Source organism: Lutjanus erythropterus, chromosome 17 (assembly GCF_056507025.1).
Source record: "Lutjanus erythropterus isolate fLutEry1 chromosome 17, fLutEry1.hap2, whole genome shotgun sequence".
NCBI lineage: Eukaryota > Metazoa > Chordata > Actinopteri > Lutjaniformes > Lutjanidae > Lutjanus > Lutjanus erythropterus.
Genome location: NC_139333.1, coordinates 17,964,212 through 17,978,428, shown reverse-complemented (window position 1 = coordinate 17,978,428; position 14,217 = coordinate 17,964,212). Strand labels below are relative to the sequence as shown.

At 39.0% G+C, this 14,217-nt stretch overlaps 1 protein-coding gene across 1 annotated transcript in view; it reads left to right on the top strand.

The window, feature by feature from the left end:
• Positions 1–13,344: 13,344 nt before the first annotated feature.
• The window catches only part of LOC146312073 (SH3 and cysteine-rich domain-containing protein 2-like), a 35,226-nt gene continuing 34,353 nt past the window's right edge, over positions 13,345–14,217 (top strand). The window contains exon 1 of the mRNA XM_084741419.1: positions 13,345–14,145. Within this exon, the coding sequence (XP_084597545.1) occupies positions 14,062–14,145 (84 nt within the window). The 5' untranslated portion in view covers positions 13,345–14,061. The remainder of the gene's footprint in view (positions 14,146–14,217) is intronic.

Sequence of the window (14,217 nt, the reverse complement as noted above, 5' to 3'; positions counted from 1 at the left end):
CTGCTGATAATCCATCTTTTCTCCAGAAATATCACTCTATTACTCCTGTAGACACTTATAGGGCTGTGCTGTGAGTGTGCTGATCCATCGTGGGTTTATAGACTTTATTGTTCTTTATGGAACGATATCTCCTCAGACTCTATTGTATTACTCCTAAGGGGATTTTAGTTCTGCTATAATACCCTAAAATGTAGCACTATTATGCTAAAACTTATTAAAAACTTTTCTTTAATGTCACCCAATCTTTTTCTGGTCTAGAATCATTTCTGTGTCTAATACGTCCTCTGTTAGGCGTCAATGTTATCAGTTCAGTCTTTTAACCATAATACTAACCATAACTTAGTTTTTTCGCTAAATTAAATTTGGGACTATTTATTCATATCACACTGCGTTGTAACTGTACTGTAATTTTCATTCTCCTGTTTTATCTGTTTTATTCTTGCTTCTTTTTAACTTATATTTTCTTTAACTCTTTTAAATCAAATTTACAATAAATGTGTCTTTTATATTGTCTTGGGATTCGCTAATACCGTGTCTTTAAAGTCTTTTATGTCTTATGTAAATCATTTCTCATTGCCTTGGTGTTAAATATAAGTATCAAAATTTGGTTCCTTATCTGAACTTGATCCAGCTCCTGTATTCATTCAGTTGTCTGACTTTTTTTTCCTGCAATCTACTAACTCCCTCCTGTCCTGCAGTATCTCCTTCCCTGCCAACCTCCCTCATTGCACTATAGCAGCACAGTGCCCGTTCAGGGCATGGCTGTTTGCCTAGCCCAAGAACCGGTGCTGTTATTTTTTTTGTTATACAAGCCCTTCAACTTCTTCATATCGGTTTTATCTTGTGACAAAGTTTCAGAGTTCAATTTTTGCTTTGTTTGAGAGGAAAAGGTGATTTAAAAATTGCAGCTACTATAAAATCTGGCCAGTGAAAAAACTTGAAAGCCATTTTTCTCAGTTTTACCTTTTGCATTATTACTGAAGTAAAGGGCCATTCACACCAGGAACTATAACTATAAAACTATAATGGTAAAGATTATAAAATATAAAGCTATGGTCTGGACTCCTTCATCCACTTGAGTTAGAACGATTTTTACAACAGGATTTTTTTTTATAGTTATAGTCGTTGGTGTGGACAGCCCTTTAGGCTTTGTAGGGTAAAATATATGATCATAACTTGTCTTTTGACATCCAGTCTTCTCTTTCTCAAGCTGCTTCTCACTTGCCAACAAATGCAAACCCACATATATCCCCGTCCACTCAAACACGCAGATCTGTTTTTCACAAATCATAAATCTTATCACCTTTTGGGCACACAAGTCCATGTGAAGCAGCTAAAAACACACTAGAGTAAAATGTGAGAACGCCTTCATCGTGGCTGACAGATTCACTGATAATATCCCTTCAGAGTGTAAATGGAGGTTGTTGTTATGTAATTCAAAATAAGAGTGGGAGTGATTGTAATTGTGAATGTGATCAATGTTTACTTAGATTTGGCCTTGTTCAGTATGCAAATTTAGCTTGCAGGCACACACACACACACACACACACACACACACACACACACACACACACAGTTTTCTCTTGCAAATACATTAATTCCATAACCTTGAGCTTAACATGAGGACCTTGTTCTAAAAACATGCAGTACGGGCTAAACCAAATATCCTGCTAAAAGGACTGAATATCAAATAGGTTCTCAAGGAGAGAAGGACGGCAACGCATGTATTTATTTGGCATATAGTAGTCTTAGTTTTAGCTCATAGCATCTACCAAAATAAATAAAAAACTGCCATGTGATTAGGCGCACACATCAGACAGTCAGACAGTCTGTGAACAGACACCACTTGGCACAGTAGATCTGCCTCTGGAGCTAAATATAGCTGTCACGTTTGTTGAGCAAATTATTTTTGACTTTGTCTCTCCAAGCAAATCTGACTTTCTGTCTCATTTGTGTCAAAAATCGTAAAAACTATGTTTACTTGTGAAATGTAACACAAAATGGAAACCATTAGTACAGAAAAGATTTTTCAGTTATTTTTCACCTGTTCATGATGTTCACACTGGCACTCTTTGCTTCTTGCTACATAGCTTAGCTAGTTTGTTAGGTTACCAAACTGCTTTTTAGCCACCTAAACGGGATGGCTATGTCGGTCTGTCCGTCCACCACTTTGGTCCAGGCTGAAATATCTCAACAACTGTTTCTCACAGACATTCATGGTTCCCAGACGATGAATCTGAGTTCTAGGAGCCTCTGTTGGAAACTGCAGGTTAAGTGTGGTCACAATCTTTCTCGTAACACTGCACAAAAATATTGGTCGGAAAACATTTTAGGCAAGAAATAGGCAATGCAGTAACAGAATCTTGATCAGTGTTTGCTGATTTAGCAACATGCTAAACTGATATGGTAAACATATTACCTTACATATTGAAGGACCAGTGTATTGGATTTAGTGGCATCTGTTGGTGAGGTTGCATATAGCAAACAAATGCATCAGTCACGCTTCAAATGTGTAAGAGAACCTACAGTGGCTGTGAAACCTGCAAAACAAAAAAGTGAAAACCTTGCTCTTTCTAGGCTGCTTTAAAAAAGTGACAATACAATACGGTGGCCTGCATGGAACATGACCTCTGTAGATATAAACAGCTCTCATGTTTTAGTATGAAAGCATCTCCTGAATATTATATACCATTTCTGCGGTGTTCTGCTGCCGAAGGACCCTTTTAATTTTAACCTCCTCGCTGGTCCTTTAAACCTGCTTGACATCAGCACGTTGACATTGTTATTGTGAGCATGTAAGCATGTTAGTTTTTAGCTCAGAGCACTTCTGTGCATAGTGCAGCCTCACAGAGCCACTGCAGATTGTTGTTAAGCTACATCTCAAGAGTGCTTTGTTGTAAATAAGACTAAACCCAAGGCACAGTTTCCTGTGTCACAGTAACCTATATACGGCAGGGAAAAACCTACATTATCACAGTGTTTCAGGCTGCTTGCATTGCTAAACTGACATAAAGCTGCAATACAGCCTTCTTGACTAATTTTTCCTACATACAGTTTATGTACATTATAAATACTTCACCGCATGAGGGAAAATGTGCTATAAACAGAGACCACATGTTCTTGTGGTTAACTACATTATCTTTCTTGGACTGCTCATTGAGCGTGTAATGATCCATGTTATTTAGTGTGTGAGGCAGCACATAATATGTTTCCTTACTATAATCAGGTCAGAATCATTTAGATATAATTGGGTTAAGGTTAGGCACAATTTAATTTCTTGTTGTTATTAAGTTATAATCTTTTTATTTCATTATAATGAGGTTAAAGTCTGGGTTGTGATTGCTTCACCTGTCACTGTGTCTCACGGTTTTCCTTCTGCCTCATAACACAAACACATGCACACACCCACAAGACTGAATCTTTAATTTGTCCTGAATAGCTTTTGTTGTTCAAATATAACACTCACACCTTCCATGCCTGTGTGTTCACAGACAGTTTGTACTGCAGCACCTGTGTTACAGAAACCTCCTAACTTGCAAATCCTATCTTAACTGTTTGCTAACCATGGTAATTAAGGTTGGGACCTGATTAAGGAAAAAAAAAACATTACAGATGAACATGTTCCTAAGCCATTGTTTCTATCCTAACTGGAGATAGGAGTATAAATAAGTAAGTATAGTACAAAAGTATCCTAACTTCACAAAATCTTAAATAAACTTTCCTATCAGAAGGACAACTGTTAAAGGTAGAGTCAGTACAAGTTCTCCCAGCTGTTAGTAAACGCATCAGAATGTCAAATACCAAAGTTTGGGATTGGTGAAATGTCCCAAGCACAGCAAAACAATGAGAAAAATTAAGGAAATACAGGCAGAAAAGAAGGTCAAATGATTCAAAGGGTTTATGTTTATATGAGTCTATATTTAGTCTTTGTTTTTGTGGGAAAATGCTACAGATTATACCTTTAAGCTCTATCTGTAGTAGTAACTAACTTGCTAACTAGCTAATGCTATCTAATGGTAGTGTTGGCTAACAGTGGCTTACAGAAGAGATTTTTTTCCCCCGGAGGATTGCAAGGTAAAGACCCGCCCTACTCTGACTCTGACTGGTGAGTACTCGTGTTCTTTGGATTGTGTTGTTTGGGTTGGGTAGGTTTAGGCATGAGAAGTGTCATTTGATGCCATCGCCATCCTAGGGAAAAAATATCGGTAACAGTATAGTGTTTATAAACAATATAATGGTAGTCTTAGCTCACAGTAGCTCACAGTACTAGTCCTCAACAGAGTTACCTAACTGTACATTATAGTAGTGTTAGCTAACATTGGCGTTTGTTGACTGTAATGGTAGTGTTGCCTAATAGTTGTATTCCTTAACAGTGGCTAATGGTGGTGTTAGCTAACAGTAGTGTAGTGTAGTGTAGTGTAACAGTAGCCAATAGCCGTGTTATCCCATACTAGCTAATAGTGGTATTTGCAAACAGAAAAGGGTAGTGTTAACTAACAATAGCTTAGGTAAGGTTGTTTTTGTTTCAGTTTTTGTTTGTCTCAATGTATGTATATGTCGATGACAAAAATTCAACGGCTACACAGTTGTTTAGCTTGTAAGATGAGAAAAGTAGGGTTCGTAGCAAGGTAACGGACTGGAAATAAGGAATTTGGATTAAGTATTTAGAATTTCCTACTGAGATAAGATAGGATAGAGTAAAGTAACATAGAATTCCTAAAATTAGAAAGGATTTACTTCTGCAATACCAACCTGAGAAAAATCTGTGGGAGACTAAAGATGATTAAACAAGGCCCCATGAAATTCTTTCCCATTACAATAAGGCTTATTCTGGTTTACAAATATTATATAACATATTCTTTGTAGAATATCCGAGAGATTTTCCTTTAATTTTGGGGGTTTTGGCTAACTAAGAAAAAACAGATTAATTCAGAAACTTTTAAGGTCTGAACTCTAACATGTGAGAAATTTAAATGAAATCAGGACACAAATGAATTTAGGACTTCACATTCCTCAAGACCTCTGTTTGTTCTGTCATTCTCTTTCTTCACTCTTGCAGCAAACTCTCTCCTCACGTCTTATTTTCCTGACACCCTGAAAGTCTCACTTGTGCATTTTTTTTTATTATTATTGGTGATACCTCACATGTTTATATATTTCAAAATTCACAGCTAAACTGGTGGAGAGGGTCTAACATCAGCTGTGTGCCATGGGGGAGCTCAATTTTCACACTGTCATCAGATTCTGACACGGTGTAAATCTTTTCTTTCTTCTCATAAAAATACAGATGCACACATGAAATCTAAATTTTAAAAAATGCAACATAGAGACAGCACATATATGAAACAAATCCAACCAGAAAAAAAAGTGGGCCATGTAATCCACAAGGAGCGGGCTTACGGTGAAAAAACCCTTCAAAGTGATAAATAAAAAACAAGGCAGTTTCGTACATGAGCAAACGTTTGCTTGTTACATCATGAAAGAGATTTGTCTCCTATCAGGAATTAGTAGGTTAACGTTTGACCCAGATACAGCTGGGATCTGTGGATGTTCATTACATCAAAGAGTTTAAATTAAGCTTTCTCATTTAAATAGAAAAGGATCTTTAAAATAACACTTGTTTCACCTTGTGGGCTTACAGCTTCACAGAAGGCTGAGTCTGCTGAAGCCTTTTTGTCGTCATGAGACAACAAAGATGAAGTCGTTTTTCCTCCTGTTTTTTCCTGTATTCAAATTCAAATTCTCCACAGCCACAATGTTCAGCATGATTATTTTCATCACTTAACACAGGCAAAGGCAAAAAGAGGAACATTTTACCAGCATGTCGGCTTTTCTTTCAGAGAACGACAGCTCTCCTCCAGCCATGATGGTTCTGGCTACTCCGATTCTCAGTTGGGGGTTGAGAGATTTGCATCCTAAGTCCTTCTGCACACGACAAGATAACATGTGGTGACTGTCCTCAGTGACCTGTGATTTTTTGCAAAGACAAGCACACACTCTGCAAGATCTTGAAAGTCAGTTATTACGGCCACCTCAGGGTTATAATCACAATCTGAACCATGCAGTATGTTTTAGACTTTAGTGACACAGGGAATATTTGGGAGCTGAGGGCATCTGGCACACTTGGCTAAGAGTGAAAGGAATCTATTGGAATGAAGTCACTAAATCATATGCTTAATTTGATCTGTAAAGGGGTATTCCACCAATTTAGCATGGCATAACATTGTTGGACTCACAATGGATAGTTTTAAAAAAAATCATTGCAGCAGAAACAAAAGTATTGTGGAAAACCTGGGACCTACATTACCCACACTGCCGTTTCAACAGATGACAGTTGGGTTAGGGATTCAGGTGCGTTGTGCTATCACAACTAATGTAACCTCGAGCTGTTAGCCTCAAGCAGAGATGAGGAGCAGAGGAGCAGGTACAGAAGGTACAGAAGTTTGGTAAGCTCCTTTCTGATTCAGATGGTTTTTATTTTCAGACTTGTTGTCAAACCACTGCAGGGCAGACACTCTGCTAAAATCTGTCTTTTATTCAGTGGCTGTGAAGACAGCAGGAAGGCTGTCATCACAGGGCTGTGATCACTGGTGGACAGGGGAAGGGAGAAACACCACAATAGTGTCCTCTTGGTTGCCCCAAAGGCAGGGATGCTCAACTTGCTTTGCCTGGCTAGTCACTTTTGCAAAACAAATATTAATAATAATGTTATTTAACAGATAAAATGTAAAAACAATTCTTTATTTTCAAATTAATCGACTTATTAACAGCATAATTAAACTCTTTTAGTATGAAACACACATGGGATCAGAATCCTCTTCAGCTAATAGTTGTCTTCCCCTGCATAGCTCAGTGCTTGACCCTACTGCACTTTGGCAAAGCCTGAAAGACCATTGCACAAAATCAGCCTTCCCTGTGTTTCTAACAACCTAATTCATCCCATCATACAACAGTGACATATCTGTCCTTCATTCCTGGGAAAAACAGTGTGTCAGTTTATTTTCACAGTGAATTAGAAAATAGTTGGAGGGCCAACTGACTCAAATAGGGATCCATGGACTGCAAGTTGAGTATCACTGCCCTAAGGTATATAAAACATGAAAAAGTGCCCTCCCAGTGAATAAAACATTTGCTAGTCAACACAAGGTCACAAGCTGTGCATATGTAAGTGTAATATGATTGAAACTACCGCAAAGAAAAGGAAATACAGCCACAACAAAGACTAGGAAACTACCTATATCTGTGCTACTCAATCAACCAGATGTCAGAGCAAACGGATGTTATGAGCTAAGAGGCAGAATAGAGATGTTTATTTTTTAAAATAAAATTTTAGACTACCTCTTAGTATTGGTAACATGTCCCACAATGTTACACACAAACATACTCTTTGTCCCACATTTGGTTTGTTGGGATCTGGTCACTTTAAACCCCTAAAACCGCCGCACCCTATAGCTCCTATAGACTGCATCTACTTGGTATTTTTCTTTTTAGGCTGGTCAGTCCTTTTACCTTCCATGCTGGTTGATAATATTACATTGAAAGAGTGTTTAATTGACTGTTTTGTATTGCATTTATAGCAGATTAATATTTTCAGTAAGATGAAGTATCTGAAAAGCCAGGATTGTTGGTGCATTAAGTGATGTAAGTAAAGATAATGATGACCTGATTTCTTTTTATTAATTCAATCATTTGTCCTGGTTTGTTTTCTTGGTAATATTTCCTTTTCACGTGTAGAAAAAAACATTGATCCTTGATGGTCTCTGGTGCAAAACCGTGTCGGGTGGAACTCCGACCAATGACAGGCTTGTACCCATCTTGTACACAACTGGTGAGTCAGACTATTAGGACCACTGATAAAGTGTTGGAACAATTTATTCCATGTACCACTATTACCATAGATTTTAACTCTATATTGAAATAAGCACATTATTCACAACTGTAACTTTTATTTCCACTTATTAACTTTAAATTTCCTATTATATTGCACTTACATATAACTTCATTTTTCACTTTTACTGTTAGATGTTGGACACTTTGAGACCGATAACATATTTAGGTTGACAAAGTCAGCAGCTGACTAATGCATTTTGTACACTTTAATATCACCCGGATGAATTCTCTGGCATAATTTTGTTTAATAAAATCTGCTGGCACCATGCAGGGAAGATCCCTGAGCCCTGGATTAGATGTGTATGTACTTCATTTACTTTCCAGCTCTTCCTTTTGAAGTCGGCGCTCAGATGATGGAGAGATACAAATTTGTATAAGTAAGGTCATTTCTCTGTATAATGTTCTGATTTTGGCCACACGGCCTCCTTCAGTGGAGTGTTAATGCATATAATGAAGAAGAATAAGTTTGGAGTGTGTGTGCATGAGAACAACCCACCAGAGTTACTCAAAGATTGTTAAAGTTTGTTTAATATAATAGTTTAATGATTATGACATTGGAGAAATATGCAACACGTCATACACTGAGATAATGACAGACAGTTAACATTTTATATGTAGTTAAAGCATAGATTTCACACATCTAAGGCAGTCAACAACACCAGCACTCTGGTGTTTCCCCACCAGGTGTAACCAGGAGGGGATCATGTAATCGCTTCCGTATGTGTGTGTGAGTGTGTGCTTAATGACTGGACCTGCATCTTGTACATAGGTAGTCTTGAATACTATTAGACCAATTAGCCCGAGGGTGAGTAGATAATGACTGAATTTTCAGTATTGGGTGAACTCTCTCTTTAACACCTAACTACCTAGCAAACTCTAACTTGAGTGGTTGATGGAGATGTACAACTGTGAGGCAGTACTTCTATTTTTTGACTGCTCTGTTTTATATGACCACGGACAATGGATCCTCACTCTCCTTGTTGAGTGATCTTGTTTCAGCTAGGGACAGCTCGGGGGGGGGGGTCGTGTTTATTTTGACAGAACTTTGCAAATCTCCGCTTGTTGCATCTGGCAGTTGTGGTGGCATTGTAGTAGGTGCTTCACCATCTGTTGCTTGACGGGGATCTGCACTCTATTGAGTGAACTCATCTAGTTATTTTTGAGAAGGATCTGTGCTGAATTGTGTCCAAACAGCACCACATGGGAACCTGTCAGACTCCAGATAAACCACGAACCAAGCGGAGCCGAACCAAAGCCTCCCACAGCAAAACGCTCAAATCTGAGCTGTGGCCACCCTGCGCTGAGAAACAGCTGACGTCAGCCGTCTCACTAGGCTACCTGCTGAGAGATGGCTCCTTTTTCACTGGAAATAGATGAGAAGCAAAGTTGGCATAGATGACGAGTGATAACGAGCAAACAAGAAGGGTAGGTGGGTGTGTGTGTAGAGTGGTGGATATTAAAATGAGAGAGGAGAAGAGGAGATAGACAGGGAGCACAGACGGAATAGGGGTTATGCTAATTTGAGTGGATGGGGAGATTAAATAGAGTCATATCAGGGCGTGTGCCTTCCAGGGACGGGACCCTAATCCCCCACACTTGCTCTTTGCAGCTCCGCTTTACACACACACAGGACAAACACATACACTCTCACACAAATGCATGCTCCTATACTATGGACGAATGTTGTGCAGTGATGGTGCAACGTATATATCTTAAGTGACAGAAATGGAAATGCAGTAAGACACCTGGAACTGCGGGGGAAAGAACAAGTCTAGACATACACTTAGACTAATATATGTTGTCTTTATGCTGTGTTTTACTTTTACTTTGACTTTAATACATAATTGGTAAGTCTTGTTTGGAAGTGATGATGTTTGTTTATTTTTTTAAAAGAACAGTTCAACCTAAAAAACAAAACATACAAGGATTGCTGAGCCACAGAGATGTCTGCCTTTTCTCAAGCCTTATTGTAAGCATTTTCATGTAGAAACTATTTTGTTTCTACTAAACCACACCCACTAGCAGTATCACCGCACAGAAGGAAGCGTGCATCTACTCATGGATGAGAGGCTCATGTTTGTGACAGTGCAGGATGTAACCCAGCAAGCAACAGTAAACAGTCATTTCAACAACTTGACTAAAATATAGCCCCAGTTTAGTGCAGCTATGTGTAACCAACTTCTCCCCAAAATGAAACGGGTTAACTTTAGATAGATAGACATGCAGCTTGTGTAGGATGATATTCCATCACGTCAGCAAAGTCAACAGTGATTACAAGGTGTTCGGTTTCATTTCTTTGACATGATCTATGCGTCTCCCCCCCAACTTGATACAGACCGACAAAATTTCACTGCCCCTCAGTGACTCGTGGGGAAGATGGATGGCTCAAACAAACACCTTCACCCCGGAGACTGGGGTTTGTGCCCAGCATGAAAGCAAAATGTTATTTTTGCCATGTGACTTTCATGTCATGAGATGCTTCAATGACGTCATGTGACTTTCGTAGTCATGGTAACCCCAAATATAGTCTAATCCTTAACCTGATCAAGCAGTGCCTAAACCTAACCAAACTCTGACCTTTTCACAGCGTTAATTAAAAATGGTTTTCTGACCGCGTCAGATACCACAGCCAAAGGGAACCCTTGGTATCAGATGGCGACGAGTTGGGATGTGAACACATTGTCTATGCCTAGCCAAAATTTAGCTCCCAACTTCTATCCAAAATTGTTGTTGGCTGGGTGTAGTTTTTTATTAAAAAATAGCTCCTACATAAAACAGCTCACAACGTGGTCTGTGGATTATCTTGTATAACGCAGTCACAATTTCTGGAAAGAGACATCACTGTTTAGTTTTTCAGATGTATTTTTTTGCTGTTTTAAGCACCACAATGCAAGTGTCATTAAAACCCATTATATTCAATATATAGGCGATACCTTAAAACTCACTCCAGAACAATCTGGATGGATAAACAGCACTACATGGGCACATGATGTCCAGGGTGTACAGGTTTTAGTGTATGTGTGTGTGTGTCTGTGTGTGTGTGTATTTTAATGCACATGGGGAAAAGAGATGGAGACAGAGTGAGGTAGTGGATGGAGGGTAGTGTATCGTAAGTGGAGCGAAAAAAGTTCCCTTGAGCAGTTAATAAAAGATGATGCTGCAAAATGGATACCAGCTAGAGCTCCGACATGACGGGAGCAAAAGATACGACTGGTTTTCTTCTTTTATTTGTCTTCCATTTGTTTTGTTGTGAAAGATTGATGCTGTTTTTCTGATGTTTGTCAGTGGCCAGCAGTTATGAAACTTACATAATAGACAAATGGCCATGTGGGCATTGAGATCCAATAAAAAAAAAAAAAACACTACAACTTTGTGTGTTATGTGCCTGACTGATAAGAGGAATGCAAATGAAGAAAAATCAGACCTGTGACATGCGAACATGGAGGCAGCACTCACTTTAAAGCATTAGAAAATAACTATGTAAAGTAAGAGTTGTTATATTTAGATATTGTATATACAGTATACCACTCTACAATATGCACACTCATACAGTAATTCACAGTTGAGTTTTAAAGCTGCTACCAGCTCCATCTCACTCACAGTTACACAGAGAAGCTCTTGAGAAGACCTTATTGGCTTTTTCATGCATTTATGATACAATAATATGTTCTTCCTTTTGCATAATTACCTGCTGCGGCTTTTTTTAGCGCACTCTCAAGCTGCTGAAGGCCAGCCATGATTGTTACAGACAACTGCCACTAAAAAACTGGGACATGGTGCACAGACCTACTCTGCCTCTGAGCAAATATCTCACTGCACAGAGAGAGACAGATGTACTCACATTTTACACCACAATTACTCTTTAGATAGATAGATAGATAGATAGATAGATAGATAGATAGATAGATAGATAGATAGATAGATAGATAGATAGATAGATAGATAGATAGATAGAGCTGTTTCCCCCCATGCTCAGGGATGAACTAGTTTGTTTCATAATATTATCTAAATATTAATGAAATCCAGCGCCAAAGGCAGAATTTTAATGGACGTTCACTTATCCAGCATCTGGCTTGTTAATTATCACGCCACGATTGTCCTGCTATCATCACATATCTGCTTGGGCGGGAGGCAGACATTATTAGTAGTCGGTGTCATTCCTTTGTTCTAAGTTGTTTCTATACTTAGCTCAGAGTAGTGGAGTACACTGCGTAGTGTACACAGGCTGGTGATGTAAACAACTCCAAATGAGCTGTATTGATAAAAGAAATTCTATCAGCGTCCAGAATTAGAATTAATAAACATAATGCAGGCGAGGCTGATAATTAGTGACACACACTCACACACAGAGACAGAGGCAGGCAGAGAGGAGCTGTTCTTGGTGCTGAATCAGCCACCCATGCTTGGCTGCTGGTTCTCTCTGAGGACTGCTGTGTCTGTCTGGTGGCCTGTGGTTCTCAATGACTGTGTTACCAGCCCACCATTGTTAGCTTGTAATGCTTTACAGTGTAGTTTTATCTGTTTTTTATGTTAATTTCAGCACCAGTAGGAGCTTAAGCTTTGTTTTGTATTTGTCTTCTTTGTTGGCAGATTTATTGCCTCAGATTTACATAGGTAAGCAGGAAGCAGGACCAGCATGCACCTGTGAGGGTCTCTGATTTTTTTTTATGTGAAGTTTATTTCAATATTGATTTTTATTATGGACAAAAGTAGAAACAGAGATATGAGTATATAAATTTGATAGGTTTTAATGTATTTTGTGTCTTATATGTCAAAGTGAAAAAATAGTCATGTAGGTGATGTGCTGGGAAAAAAGACACACTGGCATAGTAAACATTTGTATGTGGTATAGAAAAGCAAATTCAAAAGTGTTCAAAAGCTGGCCACGACTTTTAAGGGCCAATACCATCTTCTTTGGCCGAGCTGTAACCTCTCATCACTCTTCCTTCTGCACAGCGATACAGCTGGTGGATGTAATTAGGTATACAGAAAATAGTTCCTACATAAAACTGCTCACAACAAGGTCTGTGGATTATCTTGAGAAACTGGGTCATGATTTCTGGAGAGAGACATTGCAGTTTGAGTTTTTCAAATGTGTTTTTTTGGTGCTTTGAACACCACAAGCTAAGTGCCATTGTATTGTTCCACTGTATTTGAGAGAAAGCAGACATCTCTATGGCTGATAACTCCGAAACTCTGCAACTCACACCAGAACAATCGAAATGCACAAATAGCACTACAAGGTATATACATTTTTTAATTTGGGGGATGATCTATCTACCCATCAAACACTCTGTTATTTTTATAATCATTATTATTATATACATCTCATTATTAATAATAATTATTATTAACTTACAACCCTGCTTCCCAGAGATACCCCAAGATAACGTGTTTTCCAATGTGATTTGTGCTTAAACTTTAAAAAAAAAAAAAAAATTATTTAGAATTTCTATTTGAGTGAAAACAATGTGGCTGCCAGTCTGGAGTTACAATGTGTGGTTTTAATGAGCTCTGAGTTTTGAAATTTGTGTGCCCCAGCTCCATATTGTGTGTATATGCGATGGAGAAAAACTGTAAATACTGTAAAATTCAATCTTTGAATCTTGCACCACCCACTTCTACTAGCGTCACCATCTCTCAGCCAATCCCGACGCGCCCCACCGTTCCCTCTGGCGTATTTTGAGAAGCCTGGGCCAATCAGCACTTTGTGACGGCGAAATCAAAGTTGTTGTAAGAGCGCGTGTGTCTGTGTGTGTGTGTGCGCGCGCGCGCTGGCCGGTGGATGAGAGAGAGGAGCGAGGAGACAGTGGAGAGAAGTGGACAACACGATTGAACACGCTTATTGGATGTTTTCCTCCACTGAATATTTCATTATCAGTCTTTTCTGCTCCAGTTTAGAGTCTTAAAACAGAAACAAGAAGCAGCTTTTCGACGGGATACCGAGTTACACTAAAAAAAGAAGAAAAAAAAAAATCAAATTCTCAGATGGATGCAGGCGATGAAAGATGACTTGACAGTTAAAACTAGCTCTACCTCTTCGGACGAGACGCCGTAGCGATGTCCAAACCTCTGTGTGCATAGCTGAACATCCCCCCACTCCTTTACTGCCGCCGTGGACTCACCAGTTTGTCTCAGTTTTGCTGTTGAAGGAGCATTTTCTGATCCGAGATGACGGAAATCAGCGAGAAGGAGAATGAACCACAAAACCTGCACCGACCACAGGCGACCGTGCCCAGCCAGCCTGAATCAAAGGTAACAGCACACCTGTGTAGCTAAATATGGCACCACCACCCCCCAGTTTAAAACCCGGGGGGGGTGTTTCTG